The sequence below is a fragment of the Dermochelys coriacea genome, chromosome 8 (assembly GCF_009764565.3).
Source record: "Dermochelys coriacea isolate rDerCor1 chromosome 8, rDerCor1.pri.v4, whole genome shotgun sequence".
In the NCBI taxonomy this organism is placed as follows: Eukaryota; Metazoa; Chordata; order Testudines; family Dermochelyidae; genus Dermochelys; species Dermochelys coriacea.
Window position 1 is genome coordinate 21233000 of NC_050075.1, and position 25537 is coordinate 21258536.

The 25537-nt window shown below is 44.7% G+C and overlaps 1 protein-coding gene across 4 annotated transcripts in view; it reads right to left on the reverse strand.

Annotated features, from left to right (window-relative positions):
• The window catches only part of SH3PXD2B (SH3 and PX domains 2B), a 118458-nt gene that overhangs the window by 73271 nt on the left and 19650 nt on the right, over positions 1-25537 (reverse strand). For all 4 annotated transcript variants that reach the window (XM_043520093.1, XM_038413444.2, XM_043520095.1 and 1 more), the window contains one exon: positions 22686-22766. In XM_043520093.1, the coding sequence (XP_043376028.1) occupies positions 22686-22766 (81 nt within the window). The remainder of the gene's footprint in view (positions 1-22685; positions 22767-25537) is intronic.

Here is a 25537-nt window from a genome sequence, read left to right on the forward strand (position 1 = left end):
AAGAGGCATCCTCTCCAGGTGAAAGAGACGTTCTGTACTTGTGACTAGCCCCTTAACCTTAGCCTCTATGTTCAGTTGCTCTCTCACATTTGACAGCACAGACCTCTGGCTCTTACAGAAAGACTGCTGATAAAACAAGACCCTAACAGCTGCAGCCTAACAGCAGGAATGCCTTAATTCGCAACACAAACCAGGCGTGTTCCTGGGTAAGTCCATGCAACAGATGTAAACACCTTGGGCTGCTCCACTAATTAGGAGTTTTCCCTAAATCTCTTGCTCAATACGGAGACATTCATGAGTTTCACATGCAGGAGTCCCAGTTATGTTTTCTAATTCCACATGTTTTTTCCCCAGCCCTATGATGACTTAACAATCCCACTGAGGACGTGATTGACTGACTAACCCCGACCCCCTTTAATTCCTGGTTTTAGCAACAAGAGAGAATCTCCATCTCTCATCAGGAGAGCCTGGATGGGTGGTCAAGATTGCCACAGGCTGCACTTGTATTCTAGTGTTTACAGAGGGAGTGGGATAAAAAAAGCACTGCGCTAAGCAAACCCAAAAAAAGAGCCACAGAAGGAAGTCTGTCTGCAGACAGTGGATACATAGGACTGATCTTCCAAAGAGCTGTCTGCTTTGCTCACACCACAGAGAGAGCTCCATAGTCCAGCCCTGCCACCACCCAAACATCCTTAAAATTTAAAAAAAAAAAAAAAAAAAAAAAAAAAAAAAAGCAATTCTGGGGCCTCCGCAGTTTTGATTTCTACATCTGATGGTCTCTGCCAAACGAAAAGATGGGAAGGAAATTCAGCTTATTGCAAAGTCAGTGCACTGCCACGAAGTGATAGCTGATGAAAGAGACTGGCCTAAAAAAAGTTGTTTGAAAAGATTTACTGCACATAACAGATAATACAGTGTTAGTTCTGAGCAGACCTGGGATGTCAAGGGGTCAGACTGACCACAGAGCTGGATACCGGCAAAAGTCACAGGGACTCAGAGGAAAAGCAAGATAATGGAGCCCCAGCCCCAGGTAGTGATTCTTTGAACCACATAGGGGTTAGAGAATACAAAGATGACTGGACAGTAGCCATGGGGACCTTAGGGTGTGAAGATGCAGCAACCCTGAGGACTTCAGAGAGTTTAAATACTGAGAATGCAGCCCCTTACTTAAAAAGACAGCAGAGATTCAACAAAACAAAAAGACCCAATACAAACTACATTCCTTTGATTACATCTGGGTTTTTTTAGGCCCGACAGAAAAGCAACTTGGCTCAGAGAGCTCTGTGCCATGAATTTAAGTGGAACTAAACCAAACAGTGCCAGCCTGGATAGCACCTTCTTAAAACCTTGAGAGATGTTAATGTCCTCGCTGAGAATAATTTAACCATGCAGGTATTAAAGACAAACCTGAAAAGCTTCTGGCTGTTCCCAGAAGAGCAGATTGAAACATGGGAAAACTGAAATGAAAATGTTTTGATTGACCCACACAGAATTTTTTTTTCTCCAGATCTATGGTTGGCAAAAATTGGAGATTTTGACTTTGTCCCAAATTGGGACAACCCAGAAAGAACATGGGTTCCTTTCCCTAGAACACTTTCCAAGCCCCAACAGCTCATCCCAGTGGAAGGGGACTGAAGGGAGAGTAGCTTGTATTCTAGAGTATTAAATAAAATACAGGATGAGATTAAGAGAATTGTTACATTTTACAGAATCGCTTTTCAGCTGGAAAAATCCAAAAGCTTTATTAAAAAAAGCCACACATTTTAGATAAAGATCTCTTCACCCATCTCTAAAACGCAGCCACCTCTACGGTGAAGATCAAAATCTGAGCAAGACAAAAACCAAACTGACCAAGATAGAAACAAATAAATAAAAAGTATTTGCTCTAAACAGAGCTTCCACGATTGCTGGATCATTCCATGAGTGCTGCATCATGGAAGATGAGTCTGATGATGGAACCCACCCTTTAGAGGAGAAGGGGAACAAAGCACCCAGATTACAACTCCCATGAGGCGCCACTTTGAATTGAACTACAAGATATGGTACCAGTGAGCCAGTTGTTATCTGCAGCTCCTTGGTTCAAAGAATGGGAATTATGACAGGGCCAAACCTTGGCTCCTCTCAGGGAGAGCATCTAAGCTATGGAAGCCCACATTTCCACCTGTAGTTCTAGCAACTAGTTTCCACAGTACACAGGGTGCACTAGGATGCTACTCCTCTTAGATTTGTGGATGCTCTCATGGTAAAGCCACTGGCCAACTAGCTATGGGAAGTACAGCAAAATGGGTTCTTTGACTAACCAAATTAGCACTCCAGCAGCACAGAAGTTGCAAATCTGGCCTCAGCTGGCAGGAGAACAAGGAATGGACATGGGACCAGAGAGAGGAAAGACTGATGCCAGTTCTTTGGCACCTCCTCACATTTTCCCCTCTCCTTTATGTGTAGTTAGTCTCCCCCCTTCACTCTGCCTATTGCTAGCCTGCTGGAATGCATGAATCACTGAGAAAGGGGCAGATCCAACACCCCTGTCTTCCCAACAAGCTCTCCCCTTAATCTAGGAGACAGAGCAACCACACAGGCTCAATGCAGCTGGCCTCTGCTGGCCTAGAGCCTGAGAAAGGCAGGCCTTCCAGATTGCTGCCGCCCCACCCCAAGGCAGAATTACTTTCACAGACCTTAAAAACTATATTTTAAAAAGTATCTATGCTGGATCCTATAGATAGGAACAAGAAGCCAGGTGGATCTCGGGTTGAATACAAAAGGAAGCTAATAAGGAGCATGGTCTCCTGGGCAGCGCAGAGAATTGGGAGACTGAAGTTATGTTTTTCATTCTTCACCAGATCCATTGGGTGACCAGCCGGAAGTCATTTCACTTCTTTTATCATCATCTGAACAGAGAAAGATGAATAATACTAACCTACTGCACTAGGGGGCAGCGAGGCTTCAGTAGTGTATTTACAGGACCGAGATCCTCTAATGAAAGGCTCTAAGAGACATATTATTAATAGCTGGCACTGGAAGTGGTAGATTATAGCATCATGTTAGGCCTTAGGTGACCTGGCGCCATCCAAGGAGTGGCAGGGAAAAGGAGAGATGAGTCAGAATCCAGGAGTACTGAAAAGTGGATATGTACTCCCCCCCCCCACCACAATTTTAGCACCTCACCCTGGCATGCACTGCAAGGATGTGAGTAGGCCTCTTCACACAGTTGCCAGACCCATAAGGAAAGTGTTGCAGAGCAGGAAGGCTACCTGAATCAGTGGATAGAGAACCCTGACACTACTGCGTATGTGCATTATAAAGATTTAACTGCGGGGCACAAACCGGCCCCATGTGCTTCAGTGCCCACTGCATCATAATGGAAGTTTATCCATCTATCCCTTCTAATCTTCTGTTTTGTGGGGGGGGGGGGGGTCCTGATTACTAGTGGTCAGTTCACATGTCTGTGAATGCCAGAAATGTCCATACATGCTACTTGAACTAACAAGTGGAGGAATCAAGCTGTCTGAAAGAACTTTGTATTCCTATTTTCATTCCAGCAGCACAAAAGCACTTGGTGTCAGTAAGAGATGAGTCTGGGGCATAACTGAACATTTTAAAAAAAAGGGGGGGGGGGGAAGAGACCCAGCCCTTCCCCCCAGCCATATTACCCCTCCTTTTATTTTTTAAACTCTCAATTCCAAAGTGACCTAGGTATATATTTTTTATGTTCACCTCACTAAATTTTAAAAATGCTCTGCTAATTTTACAGACTCCTTATAAAGGCTTTCACTTTTGGGCCAAGGAGGAGAAACTTTAGCCTAACAAGATTATTATATACACAAGAGTGAGAATAATCCTCTAGCAGAAAATTGCTCCTTCCCCCTGGGAGTCTAATCCTGCTCCCACTCACAGCATGACACCCATTGATTTGATGAAGCCTGAGGCTTTGTGGGGCGGGGGGCACTAGGGGAGGGAAATGTATCTTTTCATTTACCAGCTAAACATTAAAGAAATCCTTCCCTCCAGACCTCATTTAACATCAGCTCAGTCAATCACATTAGGTTCTAGAAATCTTTTTACTAGGAGGGGAAAAAAACCCAGCATGAACATGAGTTTCATATATTTGAGTCTTCAGGGTAGAGATTGTCCTGCCACGAACACTCTCCTTTGTCTTTTTCCATATGTATCCTCTACTCGTCCATTGTTAGTGCTGTGATCTGGAGCCATGGAATCTCTGTCTTCATATTTTGCTTACAATAACTCTTCGCTTAAAGCTGTAGTTATGTTCTTGAATAATGCAATGTTAAGTGAAATGATGTTAAGGGAATCCAATTTCCCCATAAGAATTAATGTAAATAAAGGGATTAGGTTCCAGGGAAATTTTTTTGCCAGACAAAAGACATTATATACATATACATTATAAGTTTTAAACAAAACAATTTAATAGTGTACTCAGCAATGATGATTGTGAAGCTTGGTTGAGGTGATGGAGTCAGAGGGTGAAAGAGGGTGGATCGTCTGGCTGCTTCTCTTGCTGTTCTTTCCATAGTGCCTGGGGTGCTCGATCCCTGGCTCTGCTCCAGGCCCGCCCCCCACTCCACCCATTCCCCAAGGCTCCACCCCGCCCCTTCTGTCCCCATCCCCCCCCCAGCACACTGCACTCCTCCTCCCTGCCACCCAGTTTCCTGAACACCGCAAAACAGATGATTGCTGCGGGCAGGCGGGAGGTATGCAGCCTCCCTCCTTCCTCTCCGGGCCTCCTGCCTGCAGCAATCAGCTGTTTCTGGGCATTCAGGAGGCTTTGGAGGGGAAGGGAAAGGGAGGCTACATGCCATGTCCTCGCTCCCTCCTTTGCCCCCCAGAGAGTCTCCTGATTGCTGCAGGCGAGAGGAGGGAGTTGCTGATCTGCAGGGCACCGGGCCAAACAAGGTTATAAGCAAACACTGCACAAGTTTAAAGGAGTATGTTATCTAATAGATCAGTGACATAACAACGTTAACCAGGATGACGTTAAATGAGTTACTGTACGTTGTTCAATACTCTTTGGTATGACAGCTGGCAAATGCAGAGTTTATACTCTGGTGAGACAGTTTTCTCCTCCCACCATTACTACTGCTTCCAAAAGAACTGATGCTCCCAAATCATGAGCGTTTTTTCCCCCCTCTTTCTTCCAATGAACATGTAGCAGTTATGTTCACCTGCATTTTTCCCGTAGCCCCCCTAACTTACATTTTGTTACGAATTCCTTAACTTTAAGACAGTAGTTCTGAATGACTGGGCATTCCTACTACATATGAGACTAGAAGTATTAAATATACATCTCATCAATTTGTTTTGTCATGTGGTCTAACTGTAGATGACTCCTTGAGACAGGACAGGACATTCTAAGGAATTTGTAATGCTCCCACAAACATTATCTGGGTATCAGACCTTCTCTATTCCTGCCAGTATGGTGCCATGCAAATGGCAGGAAGGATGGTTCAGGTTCAGTGGTTAAGTCACTAGCTATAGGACTTGGGAGACCAGTTCAGTTACTTGCTCTAGGAGCCTTCCTGTATGACCTTAACCAAGTCACTTAGCCTCTGTGCCTCAGTTCCCCATCTGTAAAACAGGGATAATAGCACTCTGCTATTCACAGGGATGTTGTGCATTAAAGATTGTGAAGTGCTTGGACATTATGGTAATGGTAGCCTTAGAAGTATCTAAGACATGGTGCTATGTAAATATTATGCTAATGATTCAATGGGGCTTAATTATTTTGTTAAAACTGAGCACTAACTCTTTTGTAGCTGATTGAATACAAACCAGGTAGTAGGCCTGCTGCACCAGGCCATGTTTCTTGACCAAGCTAAAGACCTTTTGGAGCAAGGGCTTGTGCCATAGCATAAACTGGTACCAGACTGATTGGGTGTGCAAAGGAGATTTGGGGACTCTGGTCAGCCAAGATCCGCACAAGTCCCATAAAAATACCTGCCCGGAGCTAGTGACTAGCTCCTGTCAGTCAAGTGCACAAGGGCATTGGCTCAGAACCTCAAGGTCTGAGCCACAAAAGCATGAAGCAGGTGAGAGAGGGGTCACTAGACAAGTTTGTGCACTCCAGATTATCCTGTTCAGACTCATCTAATAATGGCATGGCTGAACGTCTAGAGCTTCTTTACTAAGTTGCTGTTGGCTGGAAGGACATTAGCTCATCCTCTAAATTGCTGCTATGAGACACATGAAAAAAAATACACCAATCCCCAGCAAAAGAGCTTAGCTCTGTCTCACAGGAGAGTCAAAATTGTTATTGTAAGCTACCCCATCTTCCAGCCTCCTCATGTACATTTCACTAACACAGGCTCCTCTCAGCTTCACACCCACTGAATGATGTTTAGCTTGTACCATGTTACCCACAGGGCTGGAAAACAAAACATAGTGACACCCCCACCACCAGCTCCTGCTGCTGATCTACCAGATTTTCCACAGAGGAGGTTGAAAGGAGACTCAGACTGTTGAATGAATGGAGTGTGGTCTCAGAAACCAGCCTTGCTCCACATTATAGTTAAAGTACCAGCTCCCAATAACACATATTAAAGGGAGAGGGAGCAAGGCATGGGCCACACTGAGGCAAGACAGAGCCCACAAAGGATGCCAGAGCCACTTACTCAGATGTGATTGCTCACACATGTACAGCTCCCAGGTATGTCTAAGAAGGAGTTGGTGATCAATTGAGAAAGGCAGAAATTGAAGGTTGTGCGAATGGCTGCTTGTGATCATTCAGCTGCATGGATCAAACACTGCTTTCCCCAAAGCCATTTCCCTCTAGCATTGCTATATTTGCCCCCTGCACAGACTGCTCACTGGGGCTTCTTTATTTCCAGAAGGAATCTCTCTGATATTTCCCAGAGGTAGGCATTATTCTCACACAGCTCAGAGCACCACTTGGCTGCAGGTAGAGAATGCAGCAGCTAGTCCGAGCCAATTATAACTCAGCTGACCTGCCTTGGCGCTAACACATTGATAGAACGCGCTCTCTCTCTCTCTCTCTCTCTCTCTCTCTAAGCTGCCAGTGCTGAAAAGCTATAAATGGAGACGTTTGGAGAGAAAAAATAGGCAGCCAGCTTTTAACTAGACTGAAATACAGTGGACTAGGAGTATTTTGTGGAGGGATAGAGTAGAAAAAAAAATAACTGACTAGGATCTTTGATCTGCGGTTCAAAAAAAAAAAAGATATAGGAATGGTTTCATAGATACTAAGGTCAGAAGGGACCATTCTGATCATCTAGTCCGACCTCCTGCACAGCGCAGGCCACAGAATCTCACCCACCCCCTCCTATGAAAAACCTCACCTATGTCTGAGCTATTGAAGTCCTTAAATCATGGTTTAAAGACTTCAAGGAGCAGAGAAGCCTCCCTCAAGTCAACCATGCCCCATGCTACAGAGGAAGGCGAAAAACCTCCAGGGCCTCTCCAATCTGCCCTGGAGGAAAATTCCTTCCCGACCCCAAATATGGCGATCAGCTAAACCCTGAGCATATGGGCAAGATTCACCAGCCAGATACTACAGAAAATTCTTTCCTGGGTAACTCAGTTCCCATCCATCTAATATCCCATCTCAGGGGATTAGTCCTATTTACCCTGAATATTTAAAGATCCATTACTTACCAAAATCCCATTATCCCATCATACCATCTCCTCCATAAACTTATCAAGTAGAATCTTAAAACCAGATAGATCTTTTGCCCCCACTGCTTCCCTTGGAAGGCTATTCCAAAACTTCACTCCTCTGATGGTTAAAAACGGTTTCTTTTACAGAGATAGATATGGACCTTATTTAATGCATCATGTTCTATTTAAATTTGGGAAGTTCACCATTTTATGCTGCTGGATATAAAGGCTTGAGCCTGCGAATTTGCAAGAGACCCACAGACACAGAAGGAGGAAGAGGAAGGGGACTGACTCACTTGTATTTTGGTAACAGGATTTTACTGTACGAGGTAGTTGGGATTCTCTTGCTTCAGGTCCCATCATTGGTTGGCTTTTATGCCACCTCACAGGATATATATCCTGCTGATTTATTCTTGTGGTGGGGTTAAGCCATACACTGCACAAAATGGCAATACTCTGACTTGAATTCAACTAAACTGCAGACTGTCAATAAAAACCGGGGTGCGGGAAGGAAAAGGAACTGGTGAAATAAAATTCTTTTCCTCCTTCCAAACTATGCTACTGAAAGAGTCTATCAGCAGTTTCAAGATGCAAGAAGACATGTATTTCCCTCCACCCCACTCTCCAAGATAGACCTACTGATGCAAAGCATCTAAGAATGCTCAGCCAAAGCCCAGCATAAACTGCCATCACCATGTCCCACTTGTTCTAACAGTTGTGATGGTTAGAGCAGGAAATCAAGAGTGAGAAGAATTGGGTTCTTTTTCTGACTGATTGAGACTTGTTTGACTTTGGACACAACTCTTCATACCCATGCTCCTCAGTTTCTACAGCTGGAAAATAGGGATAATATTTACTCAACCTTGGTAAAGTACTATGAGATTCCCAGACAAACGGTGCCAGGAGTATTATTGAATGGAAAGGGAGAAGTAGCACAGCCACAGGGGAATTGGGAGGGGAAGGGCACTGCCCACTGTATCATTCCCTCCAGTTAGTGCCTTGAACTTCTGGCACCAGAATAGGAGTCTCATTTTACTGTTTCAAGAATCCAACACATGTGATGGGATGACAAGGAAAACTCTCCTCCCGTGCCAGTGAGCGTCTCTGGGCCACTTTTAATGTATCCTTTCATTGAAATGCTGCAGATGAACGTTCAAAGATGTAATATTTTTTTTTCCTTGATGTGTTTACATGCAGCTGAAGAGAGTCCTGATCTGGCCTTTCCATACAGAGGACTTGCGCAGGCCCACTGCCACTGGCCAACTCTTTCATAAGCATAGGCATCACTTCAACCACCTCTTTTTTAATATATGAATCTGTTGGCCTGCAGGCTGCAATACTTGCTCCAAGCTGAAATAGCTCCAGGTGGGTCAGCTTTGCAAGTTTCCAATTAGGAGCTTAAAAAATATTGAAGTGTACGGACACATGGCGAACCAGGAAAAACACTTGAAGCAGACGAAGTGGAGTGAGTATTGGCGCCAAAAAGATTTTTTAAATTTTCCTAAATCCTCTAATTTTATCCACCCTTGCTCCCCCCATCTTAATTGTACAACGAGCACGCAATCTGGACTACAACTCTTTTCCTTCCCTTGCCCTCCGAACTGGATCTTAATACATACGAATGAATGTATTGGATCAGACCCAAGGTCTATCTGGTGCTGTTACTCTGTCTCTGGCAGTGACAAGTACCAGTTGCTTCCTCTGAAGTATCAAGAGCCCTGCAGCAGGAAGTTAAGGGATAAACCCCAGGGGCAGGTTAACTGCATGCAAGAAAAAAATTCTACTGCTTCACTGCTAGGATGCCAAGATACTGACCCGCTATCTCACATTGGAAGGGAGACCCTATACGAAATAGAAGTACACTAAAACAATGAAAGCTCTGTGACCCCTGGCTGTGCTCATGAATCCACAATAAAAGGGGGAAAGTTGCTTGATTTTCTTGGAAACAAGATGCAAACCAATACCTATTTCAAACCAGTGAACTTGCCTCCTACAGGATTTATGAGGCAGCAGTTTCAATAGGGTTCTTTAAAAAGGATCTTTTAAGTTTTCCTTGGGTCCTCCGTAATTCAACATTTAATGACAAAAAAGAAAAGGGGGCGGAGGGCTGGAGCTTCTCCAGAACGCAGTGCTGGAGGAACACCTCCTGGGCACATTTAGATATAAATCCCTCTGCCTTGGTATACAAAAGACAACCATTTAGGTATCTGGTTATCATTCTTCATGCCTGTTAAAGTTTCCACCATGTCTGCCAACCTTGATTAGTGTCCCAAATACCACTGGCACCATTACAAGCATCTATGTTGTTGCCTGTATTTCCTGAGAACAGAGTCTCTTTGCCCCCAATAGCTCACATCTGGTGCATCAAGTGCTACAATAGGAACCTCAATCCTATTCTAACAAAACCATTCCTCTGGCCAAAACAGCCAGATCTGAGATGGGGGGAAATTCTAGTTAAGTTTTAATTTGATAGATACATGATAGATGTGGATCACTGGTCTATGTGTCTAATGAAGAAGTGGATAAGAAAAGCCGAAAACACAACAACAAAACCCCCTACACCGAGTGTTCGACCCATATAACCAGCAAGGACTTGTCCTGGGACCTAGCAGACAGTGTGCAGGCTGGCACACAGGGACTGAGGCACCATTTCTCCTGAAAGCATCCTGCTACCCTGTCACAGGAACCTTCTAATTTCAGAGCAGATACCCACCTAATTACTCCTGGGCATCTGGGCCCTGATTCAGGAAAGCGTTCCTACTCAGCACAACACTTCAGCGGTCTCCTGAAAGGAGGCTTTGAAAACCAATCTACATGAGGAATTCATATAAGATCACTAGAAGTTCAAGAGACCTCTGCCTCCCCAGCTTCTTTTAGGAAGCTTTCATGTAGTGCTGTTGTGTTTTTCGAGAGAGAGGGAGAGACCCAAATATAACCACCAATCCTTGAAGTTGTCAGTAACCCAAGGATATATCACAATCATCCTCCTCCAAAGCATCATCTATCTTGCTACTGTGCATGCTACTGGCAGGGAGGAGAAGAGAACAGGATATGTTGTACTCATGGGTGGGAAAATAAAATTGAGTGTTTCTCAACAATTCACGCTGCTAAAGCAGCGGCAGTGGAAATTTGTTGACAGGAATGAGGAAGTGGGTGGTGTTGGAATGGGAGCAGAGAACAGACCAAAAGGTTCATTAAAGGCCTCACTCACACATCAGCTTATTCTGAAGCTTTACATTCATCACAAAGACCTTGGGACTTGCATGAATGGAATAACTGATAGCAGTAGCATACTGCCATGCTCTGTGTAGATCAGCACTAGAGGGCTCTGAGACACACATTAACGACTGGATTTCACAGATACCTGCAGACAGCAGAGGAATGGTGAGACTCAGGAACCTTGGGTTCCATGCCATGCTCCAGAAGGGATGTGCTCAGTCCCATCAGCTCCAACCTGTCCTCATCCCAGTCCTGTCTCTTTCCAACCTCTGACTCCTTGTCCCAGTCTCCACTCCTCACATTTCTCATTCCCCCCAACCTCCTCATCTGATCCGTCTCTCCCGCAACACTGGCCTCCAGTTGCTACACCCCACCCATATTCCCCATCGGGTTTGAGGAACAAAATTTCCCTCCCCAGGCTCTTGGTCCAATCTCAGTCCCTCACCCTTTGCTCAGCCAGTAGTGCCAGTTCTCCTTCCACACTCCTTCCCCTTGTCAGCTCAGTCTCTCCTCCCTTCTTCACACTCTCCCTCTTCCCCCCCAGCCCCAATCCCCCAGTCTGGTCCTTGTCTGCTCTGTATTCGAATCAGACAGCTTCCTCCATGTTGCCTGGGCATCAGAAGGGTGATTACTGAAAGAACAGGAAAGACAGCTGCTTGGCTCTCAGTTCAGGTTCCTGGACTTGCAGTAGCCCAGAATTGCCACAGCAGGAAAAAAAGTCTTGTTTGGCCTTGGGCTGGAGCATGCCCAGCGTGGATGCAATCTCTGAGGAATCAAAGAAACGGAGGGCTGAAAGGGATCTTGAGAAGTCATCAAGTCCAGTCCCCTGCACTAAGGCAAGACCAAGTAAACCTAGACCTAGACCATTCCACAACCTCCCTTGGAAGCCTATTCCAGTGCTTAACTACCCTTAGAGTTGGAAAATTTTTCCCAATATCTTGTAGTAGACAAAGCCCATTACATCTTCTCCATCTTCGCTGAAGGTAGGACAACAATTTATTACTGTCGTCTTTACAACAATCCTTAACATATCTGAAGACTTATCAGGTCCCCGCTTTTTCTCTCAAGACTAAATATGCCCAGTTTTTTTAACCTTTCCTCATAGGTCAGGTTTTTTTCAACATTTTATCATTTTTGTTGCTCTCCTCTGGACTCTTTCCAATTGTCCACATATTTCCTAAACTGTGTTTTTTTCCCAAAGACTTATCACTTGGCCAACGTCTGAGTGGATTTTCATGGGGATGGCAAAAGGAACACCCCGACTGCAAGGCCACTGCCCAAATTTAAAATTGCTGCTCAAAGAATTGGAGCACGGGGGGGGGGGGGCAGGGGGAAAGAGAGAGAAGAGATGGAAGAAAAGGTTGCCAGTTTTTTTAGTATGGACAAAAAAAAACATTTTTCCCTGGCCTCATTCTCAGAAATGGCTGAACTATTTTGCTTAAATTTTATCAAAAAAATTCCAACTGTCCTAGACACCCAGCAAACAAAATTTCTGCCCAAACATTTGGAATAAGTTACAAATAATGTACACAGCTCTTACTATGGGATGGATCAGGAAACCTTAGGCCCACTTAGAAAACAAATCAGTGTCTTTCACAGTGTTAGCAGACTGTCTTCCAATCTCCTTTAAAGCCAATTTCCACAACACCATGGATTTAAAATAAGACCACCAGGAAGTGTATATGATGGAAGGAATGAAAACCACACTTAATTCAGCAGAAGTAAAAAGGAGTTATTTGTGAGTGGGGAAGGCAGTTTTTGTCGTCCACCCCCCCCTTCCCAAAAGGCCAGCTTTTATCCCCACCCCGTACTTTTGTAACTGCACTGTTCTTCACCCCGGATTGGGAGGGACCGAGCCGGAAGAGGTCACACAGCTCTAGTTGCAATCCCAATGCAGGAGAAGACTCATGACCCTTCACCACCATTACTTCACATCCAGTTTACAAATAAGAATGCAAGACAGGCTACTAAAGAAAAGGGAAAGAAGGTGGGTGGCAGTGACAGATCGCCCAGTGAGAACTCTAAAGACACTGTGCTTCTCCCCATGCCCACTCCTGGGTTGAGGAGATGGCCACATCTGCTTGGGTTTGGCAGGGAGCTGGGTCTTGGAGCATCAATGAAAGACGAGAGGGTGAAATGAAGGAAGTGACTGAGCTCCTGCGCACTGTTTCCTGCCTAACAGCTGTTCCCTGTTTATTTATTTTCATATCTCCTTGGTTACGCAAACAGCATCCCACAGTTTAACCCCTGCCTACACCAGCGGCTGTGCATTTGCAGGACTGGTCTGTTTAAATCTGCTGGGAATGCCATGAAATGGGGGTACTGGGGAGTAGGGAGCTGAGCACAAGACCTCTAAGGTCCCCCTGCAGCAGTCCATTGTTGTGCCAACTGGGTCCTGCTCCCTAGCACCCATCTGGGAGTGGCTGGATCACTACAAAAAGTAATTTTCCCTCTGTTGATACTCACCCCTTCTTGTCAACTGTTGGGAATGGGCCATATCCACCCTAATTGAATTGGCCTTGTTAGCACTGACCCCCCACTTGGCAAGGCAACTCCCATCTTTTCATGTGCTGTATATTTATACCAACTTAATGTGTTTTTCACTCCATGCATCTGATGAAGTGGGTTATAGCCCATGAAAGCTTATGCCCAAATAAATTTTTTAGTCTCCAAGGGGCCACAAGGACTCCTCATTATTAAAATGATTGTTACTTCCATTTCCTCCCACTTGCCTTCTCATGGATTTTAATTTTTGTGCCATCTCTGTTGCCCTCAATGCCTGGAGATCCCAATTCTCACTCCCTTTCAGATGGATGCAGCCAGTTGCTGTCCATCTGCAGGATAATGGCTCTGAATAAGGTACCTTAGTCAGACTCAAGAACACAAAGCCTTTGATCCAAGCAGCAGCAGCCTCACAAAAGCTAAACATGCTACCCTTAAATGCACAAATGACCTCGGCACCGCCTCATGAAAAGTGGAAGAGCTTTCAAGCAGAGTTGAAGCAAGCTAACCATTCTGAGCTTGCTTAGCTATTTGGATTTCCCTCCAGACTGGGCCCCACTAGGCAGATGCGCTGTAACGAGTTTATGAATGCATTTGGCTTTTAATGTTGATAATCCCTAGTGATTTAGGTGGAGGTCCTTAATTCTAGGGCACTGATCCATGAGAACAGCTGAACTTCCCTAGACTACACTCGAGCAAGTCAGCAAGGACTGGGACTGCTTAGCTCTGCTCTGCTTCCATGCACAAGCCAAGGAGGGGCTAAGCCAGTGAGTCTTATGGCAGTCATCACAGCTGCACAGATCACTTTAGAGGTCTTCCCTTCTCATCTGCACAGAGCCGGCTCCAGCGGCTCAGTTTGTGTTTTGACTCATAAAGCTCAGCCAGACCTCTTGGCTCATCTCCACTTGGGGAAAAACAAAACAAAACCTAAAAAACACTTCCTTGCTTGCCCAGAATTAAGGGCTTTGATAGGTTTCCTGTAACCCATTCCACACTGGCTGCCGTTTCCCACCTCCTCCACTTCTTTTCCTCCTGGCTCCCCACCCCACACACAGTGTGATATAATTGCAAAGTCTGCAGCAACCAAACACCCTCCAAGAGTGGAACACAATGGCAATGTTAATCCACCATGAGGAGAGGCCACCTATACTGCTTCCCCACAGCAATCAATGCTGGAGGAGAAATTACTCAAGGAATCAGAGGTAGCCTCATTCATGTTGCAAAAGCATCACCACCATGTGGTGTTAGGTCATTAACTAACCACTTGCATGGACTTTATGTTTCAACAGTGCTGGCCAAGTGAGCTAATTAATTCTTGTTTCCCTTGCACTACTGCCTTCACAATCTATCGGGTGGGGACCTTCATTAGACACATTATACAGAAGAGGCAGCTGAAAGAGAGGTTAAGTGGCAAAACTGGTTTCAGAACTCGGGATTTCCTGGTTCCCAATTCCGTGTTTTGAATGCACTAGAGCACACTGCCTCCCAGACAGCTTGTATGGCTACTGTACACAATAGGCCAGAATATCAAGAGCCAGTTTTGAAGAATTTGGTAGCACCAGAGATGCTACAGCAGTGTGCTGGGCACAGACAGTTTTTAAACCATAGTCTATGTATAACCCAGCTCTAAGGAACAGAAAAGTGAAGCCTCTTCTGATAACTCTTTGAGCAGAAGTTCAGACCTGATCTTCTTCAGAGCAAAACGAGGCAAAGAAGAGCAACAATGTAATCCACACACACACACACCCTGGTTCCCTCCCTCCCTCAAAATAATAATAAATTCCAAGCATCAGAATCCATTTTACAGATTTGGGCACAGAGGGGGAGGAATTATGGGACAAAGCCCAGCCTCAGCAAATTGATCTCCTCAGCTGCACTTGTCCTTCAAGAGTAAGAATAATTTACAACTGGCTTTAACCTGGGGGCACCAAAAAAGGTGGAGTGTGAGATGGAGAGGTAGATTAAGGAATATCCTTGGCTCTAGTGCCTGAGCTGAGAGGAGATTTTCTTGGAAGCATTCCAGCAATAATCTAGCTGTATGATAAGTGTGGCACAGGAATATCCTAGGGATATCACAGCAGTAGCACTTGGGGTGGAAGGAGGCTCAGGAATCTAGGAATATGAATGAAGTGTCACACTATCCTAAGGATGGAATCTGAACACATTTTCAGGAAGCTTTAGGGAACCCAATCCTTGTTCCCATCCACACAGGATAGACCATTTAAAGGAACATGTCCTGTGACATCTACCCATCTTGAGGCTATAGCATCCCCAGAATGACTGATTGAAAAGGTGTTTCAACAGAAGCACCCAAGGAGCATTAGAGATTAACAGGATGACCCACCTGTTGAAATCTTAGATGCATAGGAAGAGATTGGATGTGGAGAATAGGTCCAAAAACAAAGTTATACATAAAACAGACTGAGGTGTCAGTAGAGGAGGTTTTGGAACAAAATTGATAAATTAAACAGTAATAAACCACCAGGACCAAATGGATTCACCCAAGAGTTCTAAAAGAACTCAAATATGAACTTGCAGAACTACTAACTGTGGTATGTAACCTAACATTTAAATCAGCTTCTGCACCAGATGATTGGAGGATAGCTAATGTGATGCCAATTTTTTAAAAAGGCTCAGTGGTGATCTCAGCAATTACAGGCCATAAGCCTAACTTCAGTACCAGGCAAACTGTTTGAAACTAGAGTAAAGAACAGAATTGTCATACATATAGATGAACATGTTTTGCTGGGGAAGAGTCAACATGGTCTTTGTAAAGGGAGATCATGGCCTCACCAATCTATTAGAATTCTTTGAGGTTCAACAAACATGTGGACAAGGGTGATCAAGTAGATATAGTACACTTAGATGTCCAGAAAGCCTTTGACAAGGTCCCTCACTAAAGGCTCTTAAACAAAGTAAGCAGTCATGGAATAAGAGGTAAGGTCCTCACATGGATCAATAACTGATTAAAAAGACAGGAAACAAAGGTTGGGAATAAATAGTCTGTTTTCAGAATGGAGAGAGGTAAATAGTGATGTCCCCCAAGGATCTGTACTGGGACCAGCGCTATTCAACATATTCAGAAAGGATCTGGAAAAAAAGTAAAAAAAACATTGAGGTGGCAAAATTTGAAGATCATACAAAACTACCAAAGACAGTTAAGTCCAAAGCAGAGGTGAAGAGTTACAAAGGTATCTCACTACCTGGGTGACTTGGCAACCCAATGGCAGATGAAATTCAATGTTGATAAATGCAAAGCAATTAATATTGGAAAACATAATCCCAGCTATACATACAAAATGATGGGGTCTAAATTAGCTGTTACACTCAAAAAAGATCTTGGGAGTCTCTGTGGATAGTTCTCTGAAAACATCCACTCAATGTGCAATGGCAATCAAAAAAACCAACAGAATGTTAGGAACCTTTACAAAAAGAATAGATAATAAATCAGAAAATATCATAATGCCACTATATAAATCCATGGTATGCCCACACTTTGAATACTGTATGCAGTTCTAGTCACCCCATCTCAAAAAGATGTATTGTAATTTGAAAAGGTACAGAGAAGGGCAACAAAAATTATTAAGGGCATGGAACAGCTTCTATACAAGGAGAGATTAAACAGACTGGTACTTCTTAGCTTGGACAAGCAATGACTAAGAGGGGATATGTTAGAGGTCTATAAAATCGTGACTGGTGTGGAGAAAGCGAATAAGAAAGTGTTATTTACTCCTTCACTTTCTTGACCCAAAGAAATTAATAGGCAGCAGGTTTAAAAACAAAGGAAGTAGTTCTTTACGCAATGCACAGGTAACCTATGGAACTCATTGCCATGGGATGTTGTGAAGGCCAAAACTATAAACGGGGTTCAGAAAATAATTAGATAAGTTCATCAGTGGCTGTTAGCCAAGATAGTCAGGGATGCTATTGCATGTTCTGGATTTCCCAACCTCTGACTGCCAGAATCTGGGAGTGGATGACAGGGACTGGATCACTTGATGATTACCTGTTCTGTTCATTCCTACTGAAGTACCTGGCATTGGCCACTTTGGAACAGGGCCGGATTACAGTTATAAGGGCCCAAGTATGAATTACATTGTAAAAAAAAAATTATGAAGTCATCAAACATTTCTATACTGTGACAAAGTTCCTCCTTTGCCTTGGGGGGTCCCTCATTTATTGGTGGATTTGCTCGCCTCAGAGGTTCACGGCATCCCTCGGTTTGTCCACTTTCATGGCTCAAATCTGCCATTCACTCAGTTAACCTCAATCACTGGCCAGCATGGGGAAAAGGAAGAACAATCCCCACAATCTCTGCTAATCCACCTAGTGGATCGGGGAACAGGCCAGAGACCTTCCCCTCTGGTGGAATCCACAGTCCAGGTCAACTCCTCCAGTAACAAACAGGGAGTTGGGGGGATGGAGGGATTGGGGGAACCTGGGCCCACCCTCTACTCCGGGTTCCAGCCCAGGGCCCTGTGGAGTGCAGCTGTCTACAGTGGCTCCTGAAGCAGCTGTGTGACAGCTACAACTCCCTGGGCTACTTCCCCATGGCCTCCTCCCAACACCTTCTTTATTCTCACCACAGGACCTTCCTCCTGATGTCTGATAATGCTTGTACTTCTCAGTCTTCCCGTAGTATGCCTTCTCACTCTCAGCTTCTTGCGCCTCTTGCTCCCAGCTCCTTGAACGCACACCACAAACTGAAGTGAGCTCCTTTTTAAACCCATGTACCCTGATTAGCCTGCCTTAATTGATTCTAGCAGCTTCTTGATTGGCTGCAGGTGTTCTAATCAGCCTGTCTGCCTTAATTGTTTCCAGAAAGTTCCTGATTGTTCTGGAACCTTCCCTGTTACCTTACCCAGGGAAATGGGCCCTACTTAACCTGGGGCTAATACATCTGCCTTCTATCACTCTCCTGTAGCCATCTGGCCTGACCCTGTCACAATACATACATATTTACATATTATTTATGTAAAATTAACACGTTTATTCAACTCTCATGACACTCCATTCTTCAAACAGATACTGATGCTATGCAGTCCTTCTCTTAGGCCTCCTTCCTCCTAGATAATGGAGTACTCATCTGTATGTGGAGGAACACTGCAACATTCCCCATCCTGCTCACCTCTTTCAACCTCGTACTTCTACCCTCAGCTCTCCATATGGCACAGTGCAAAGCCAAGCCCTGCAGGTGTTTCTCCCAAGCTAGGGTATGTGGTGTAGAGTCCATATCTCGCTCTAACTGCAGTCTTGGAGGCAGCCAGCTTTTATTGTGTAAAATCCACTGAAGTAGAGGAAGTAGTAGTGGGAAAATTACATTGGGTGGCATCGTATTTTAGGTTTTCCTCCCCCCCCCCCCCCCCCCGCTGGTGATGGCTCATCTTAAGTGATCACTCTCCTTACAGTGTGTATAATAAAACCCATTGTTTCATGTTCTCTCTGTGTGTGTATATCACTCTCCCCTCTGTATTTTCCACCAAATGCATCCGATGAAGTGAGCTGTAGCTCACGAAAGCTTATGCTCAAATAAATTTGTTAGTCTCTAAGGTGCCACAAGTACTCCTTTTCTTTTTGCAAATCAGACTAACATGGCTGCTACTCTGGCACATTGTATTTTAGGCTGTCTTGCTCTGAAAGCTGCCTCCCAGTTTTGCACTGGCTGAAAAAAAGGAACTACTATTTTCAAATTGAACCCAAATGTTATTTGTGGGATGATACCCAGTTTGTGTAGTTAATCGCCAGTGATTCACCACATCAGGCCATTCTGTCCCCAAGCTCTTCCACAATTAGAATAATAGAATAGAATCACAGGATTGGGAAGGGACCTTGAGAGGTCATCTAGGCTGGTCCCCTGCACTCATGGCAGAGCTAAGTATTATCTATTCTAGAATGTGTGATCAGTAGCTCTGACATGGGTTTTTTTAAGCATGAGTTCTGTGTGCATTTGTTTTAAGCTTTCTGTAAGAAAAAGGTAACAGCTAGAAATGACACAGATCTTTAGATGGTTGCCCAGTCAAAATATTTAGCACTTCTGTATATGTTAGCTCTTCAAAAATCACTGTACAAACATTAAACAAACTTAATCTAAAGCCTTTCAGCTTTTGAGTGACTAGTACTTGACAAAACAGAGCTACTCCCTGTTGTGTTCTCTGCCCCCAGTGAACAAAAAGACTTCATTGAAAATCAGCATCTTAAAAGAACCATTAAGGTTCTTTCAAAAGAACAGTCCAACCAAGGTTGCTGTAGCGACACCCTTGTTACATCAGGTCTGGTGTTTAAGGCTGGTGTAGAATGAAGGGAGAGCTTCTTGTTTCGTTTGCATATGTAAATCAAGCAGACCTTGCTTATTTTTTCCCTTAGGTGCTCAGAGTTTAGGGGAGGACAGTGAATGAGATTCTACCTATACCAAGTGTGAAAAAGCAGAAGGGACCACCAAAAATCTATTCTTGTGCAAAAATCTGTTCCCCCTGAAGTTGATAAGGCTACACAGGTGTAACTATCAGCAGGAACTGGCCGGTGTTCTCATTCCCTTCTCGAATCACACACATTCCATGGCCAACTGAATTCCACTGAATACATCCCATGAAGTGAGCTGTAGCTCACGAAAGCTTACGCTCAAATAAATTTGTTAGTCTCTAAGGTGCCACAAGTACTCCTTTTCTTTTTACACATACCATGCTCACCCAACATTTTTCACTTGGGAAAGAAGTTCGTTTGAGCTGGGGCAGAAAACGAGGACTAACTAGGTTTATTTAGCTTTAAGTTTTTGGAATAAAACTCAAAATAAATCAAATGTGAGGTACTTTTATGATGGATTGAACTGTTAGAGAACCAGCAAATGGACAGAACATACATTTAGCCTATTCATTCAGTCTTTCTATCCTGCTAAGAAGTACGTTTAAAATCCCTGAGGGAGAGGGGATGGAGAAACCTATAACATTGTCCGTTGAGCTTCCTCCAATGCTTTTACAAACCCTTAAAAGCACAAATATGTGTTGGCCTGTGGAAGTAGGCTGAGCATAAGGAAAGAACTTGGTTGCCGGTGCATCCAAGTACAGAAAAATACACCAAAGAAAAAAATTAGATTTCTTTGATTTTTAGTACAGTTCAATACAGTATTGAACACAGTACATCATAAATCTGAAGCCCCTCGATGGAAGGTACTGTAAAAGTTAGAGTACTGGTATCCAGAATGGGATGTTTTGTTTTGTTTTTCCTACAAATGTGTGGGAATTCGTTCCTTATAAATGGGAGGGACAATAGCTCTGGCTGGAGCAGGATAGAATGTGTGCAGCTTCTGTGCAAGCTCCCACCCTACCACTCTGGTACTGCCTCTTCCCACCGCCACCCCCTTGCCCTGCCCTCCCCACACATAGGCACTCATCAATTGTCCAGAAATGGGACCCAGCATACAGAAGCTGACAGGCACTAGGACCCAGGAGGCAGCATCCTGGAGCTGCCTGCCAGCCTCAGCCAAGGAGGGGGACAGAGGGAGCTTCTTCCCTCCCTGACAGCTAAGCAAAGCTCCAGAAAACGGGGGTGGGGGGTCCTGGGTAGAGAGACAATGCCTGTTCAAACTATACCCATGGCTGGCACCAGCTCCGTGTTAACCTGATTTTTAGTGTCCGGTCACCAGTGTTAACCGGATACCCTGCAGCGTGTTCCTGCAGCACGGGGAGACGCAGACAGGAGGGACTGGTAGCAGCAGGCTGCCACCTGAACTCCTTCCAAGCCACAGGGGGCTGCTTTGCCTTTCCTGCTGGCAGGAGCGCTCCAGCAAGGCTGCATGAACAAGCTTGCTCCCCCTCATCCGGTCCCAGCCACGCCTCGTGCTCAACCAGTAGGGCCTAAAAATAGGAGGGCCAAATGCTAGCCTCATTAGCCTACTGGTTAATCTGGCCCGGCTTCAGAAGACAGGATACTGGGACAGTTGGACAACTGGTCTGATCCAGTATGGCTGTTCTTATCTCAACCCTCCTCCACTTCCAAAGGGGGCTCCCAACATTTTCACATGGTTTATTATACTCCGTGTGTGTGTGTGTGTGTGTGTGTGTGTGTGTGTGTGTGTGTGTGTATTATTATATTTTTTTTTATATATATATATTATATAAATAAAAAAAACAAAAATAAAAAACCAAGTTATAACAAAACAAAAACCTGCCACTTGAGAATCATTTTCTTGCTCCAAGTTCAGACTAAGCCTATTTCCAATGTTGATTGAGCTAGCGTGCTAAAAATAGCAGTGTAGCTGTGGCAACAGGACAGATGGACGAGCTGCCTCGAGCACAATCTTGTCTGAAAGCGTAGGTATGTACTAAGTGTTACAAATAGCAGTGTAGCAGTGGCAGCATGGGCAATGGGACGGGTTAGTGGCCTTGTCATGCTGCCTAAGCTACACCGCTATTTGTAAAGCACTAAATCAGAGCTAGTGCAGGTATGTCTACCCAAGCTGGAAATCACACCTTCCAGCTCCAATGCAAACACATTGGAGCCGATCTATAATCTCTGTTAATTCAGTCACAATTTCTATGGGAAGACACTGCATCAGTCAAAACAATGGACAGGAACCTTGTAATTCCAGTCACAAGAAGACAGCCACAGATTATGAAGAATAGTCTTTATGTCCTTCATTGACCAACTGTGGATGCTAAAGGCGGTGGAGAAGGCAAAGACACGAACATTCCATTCATCCAGTGCGAATGTTCACCCTGAACAGGGCTGGAACTAACTACTGTCTCAATGCAGAGTCCTGAAAAGGCACTGAGAAGCAACGTTAGTCTTCAGAATGTTCTCCCTTTAGGATTGGATTCCTGATAAATTTCAGCAAGTGACCTTAACTCTCCCCAAATAGCAACAAGAGGCCAGAGAGGGCAAACTGCAGTTTAGACACTGAAAGAATGATATCCCCAAACTGAACAACATCAGATGGACTTCTGGTAGATAACAACTATCATCTCTGTACATCAGACATCTAATGAGGGAAACAGTAGAAAGACAATATTGGTACATGCAGAAGCTACAGGGCACCTGTCATAAAATTAGGAGCGTCTCCCTAACCCTCTGTCTGTTTCTTAGCCACTTTCATGAACTGACGAAACTGTGTATAAGCAACTCTGCACAGTTCAGCTACAAGACAGTCTAGCCAATGGCATGGTTTTCAAGGGTTTTTTTTTAAATGTAATATTTACACAAGACACATATCAGACTCCTAAATTAAAACATGACAAATCTTTGTATAATCCAAAAAAGGAATAGAAAAATGCAGAATAAGCTATATGTCCTTGTATGGGAACCTCAAAACCAAAAAACACAAGGGATGGCAAGATTCTTACCTGCAGGTCAAAGAACTTGCTGTACCGTCGATAAATGACTTCTGTAGAACCATTGGACCAGGTGACTTTGATTATATACACCTGTGGGGGACAGAGAAGGAGATTAGAGAAGAGTGACATCAATAGAACAACCTGTACCATTCCTACAATATTGGAAGTTAGGGCAGCTTCCAGAGTCCCACTGGTAGATCCCAATGCAGTAAAGCATCTCTATTAATAAAGGACTTAAGCACACACTTTAGTCCCACTGAAGTCAAAAGTTAAGCATGAGCTTCAAGTCCTTTCCTGCAATGGAGTTTAATGAATAATTTAACCAAAAAGACATCACACAGAACAAAATGTTCAGTTCATAATGTTCAGTTTCAAGAGTTCTGCAAGATCACATAAACATCAAACACAAAATAAAACAAAGTCACACCACAACCAGACAGGTCAACAGTTAGTAGCTACACCATCACCCATCCCAACCATGGTCAAAAGGATGTGTCTACACCCACCTCCCTAGGCTTTGGAGCTCGAGCTTGAGCTCCAGCCACAGCTTCAAAGTGCTGTTTACACAGCAATTTTTAGTGCACTAGCCTGAGCCTCACTAGCCCAAGTCTCCTGATCTGTAAGCTTGCTCCCATGGGCTCCAAAATGATATTTAGAAATATTCTTAGTGCACTAGATGGTTACTCCTGAGGGCATTCTGTGCCAAAAAAATTCTGCACACAATATTTTAAAATTCTGCAAAATACTGCAAATTTTATTTGTCAAATAAATGTGGAGGCTCCAGCACAGCACTGGGGAGCATAGGCCACTGGCTGCACAGAGGTGGGAGATCACTGTGTAGCTCCCCCAGCCCCGGGCACAGACTCAGCGGTGAGGCTGCACCCAACCATGACACAGCGCAGGACCCGGCCTGCCCCAGAAACACCCCAGGGCCCTGCCCCTCTGTGTGGGCAGGCAGGCTCAGCAATGCAGGATCCAAGTGTGGAGGGGCTTAATGTGGAGGGTTTCTGTGTGGAGCAATCTGGGTGTGGGCAGCTCAGTGGGGGATACAGATGCACAGGGGCTTGTTGAGGGATTCTGGGTGCAACAGGACTCTGCAGGAGGGTCCAGGTGAAGATGGCTGGGGCTGAGAAATTGGGGGGGAGGGAGAGTCTGGATGTAGGGGGGGATCTGGGTGTGGCGGGCTCAGTGGGGGCTCCAGATGTTCCTGGTTGGGGCTCAGTAGGGTGGAGATCCAGGTACGGGTGGTTCATCGGGGTGGTCCAGGTGCAGGGAGAGTGGGGCTCATTGATGGGGGGTGAGGCTTGGCAAGAGGGTCTGGGTATTGGGGATCTGGTTGCATGGGGGTTGGGCGGATAGGGGGAGTAGCTCCCTGTACAGGAATCCCTCTCCCTGCAGCTGAGGAGCAATGGGTGCAGGAAGTGAGGCGGGGGGGGGGAAGCTTGCAGAGCTTCCTGCAGCCAGGAGAGAAATCTGGGGGTGGGTCTTACACAGCCCTGGATGCCATGTAAGGGAAAAGGAAGTCCTGTCTTCCCCAGACCAGCCGGGACTAGCAGCAGAGCCCAGCGCAGGGTAGGAGCCACCAGCTGGGTCTTCCCCAATCTCGCCTCCTGCCCTACAGTGATTTACCTCTCTGCCGGCTGCCCTGGGCACCCAAAACATACTGCTGGGGAGGGTCGCATGACCACTCTTCTGGCCTTCCTTTGCTTCCCTGTCAGAAAGCCATTTCTCTGCAGGGAAGCAAATAAATCTGTGGGGGACACAAATTCTGTGAATGTGTAGTGGTACAGAATTTCCCCAGGAATACAGGGCACAGCACAGCCTGTTGAGTTCTTATGATCCCAGCAAGTTCAGAGATTGCTCTGCATTTCCTCTAATGGCTCTGAATGCCTTGAGGTTGGTTTACTTTTAACTTGTTTTAGGTCAGTTATCTTCCTGTTCTATAAAGCAATCTGTAATTAATTCCTGTAACTGTAGGTTATTCAAAGTGCCGGTGATGAACCACGGGTTTTTTAATTGGTAATGAATGCAAAAATAAGCAATTTTGATTCATCTGCTTATTCATCAGACAAATAATGGAATTAGGTGATGATGTGTTATTTAGTACTTTATATATTTCACACAAAATCAAAGATGATCCTTGGGCTCCTGACAAAGCGCCAGCATAGCTCTTGCTATTGCAAAGTTTGCGATACTGTGGCCAAAAGCAAGTTCACTTTTCCCTCCCCACCCCACTTCAACATATGCTCACATTATGCTGCCAGAAATTCAAAAGCCCACCCAACAAAAAATGAGGACAACTTTTGAAAGACCAAGGTTAACAGAAGCGATAAAACTTTAGATGATGCTTTGGCAAGAACATGGCTCAAGTATAACTGAATTAAAATATAATCCATTACATTTTTAAATTTTTCACCACAGAGAGCCATCTATTTCTCCAGAATGCAATCTGACCAGCATCCAGTGTCACTACTAGAACCTGAAGCTAAGACCAGGGGAAAGAGAAACACTTAACTATTTTGTCCATCACATATGCTTGGGTGTCCAGATACTATGGTATCCAATCTGGGAATAAAATTAATCCAGCATCTCAGACTGGATTGTCAATATAAGACTAGCTAAAGCCAAGAGATCATAAAGGGGATCAAGAGGAGCTGAGTATTCTTAAGGATGATGTCTTCAAATCAAGATTAAAGGAGATGCCATGTGAGGAATCGTCTTCTTGTTCTCTGGATATGGGACTTCACTCCAGCACATTTTTTAAGAAAAGACACAGATGATCATCCCAAAATTTAACCTACTTCTTCCCACCTCACTTTATACACTGTAATGAATTGGGTAGTGTGTTATGGGCACCACTG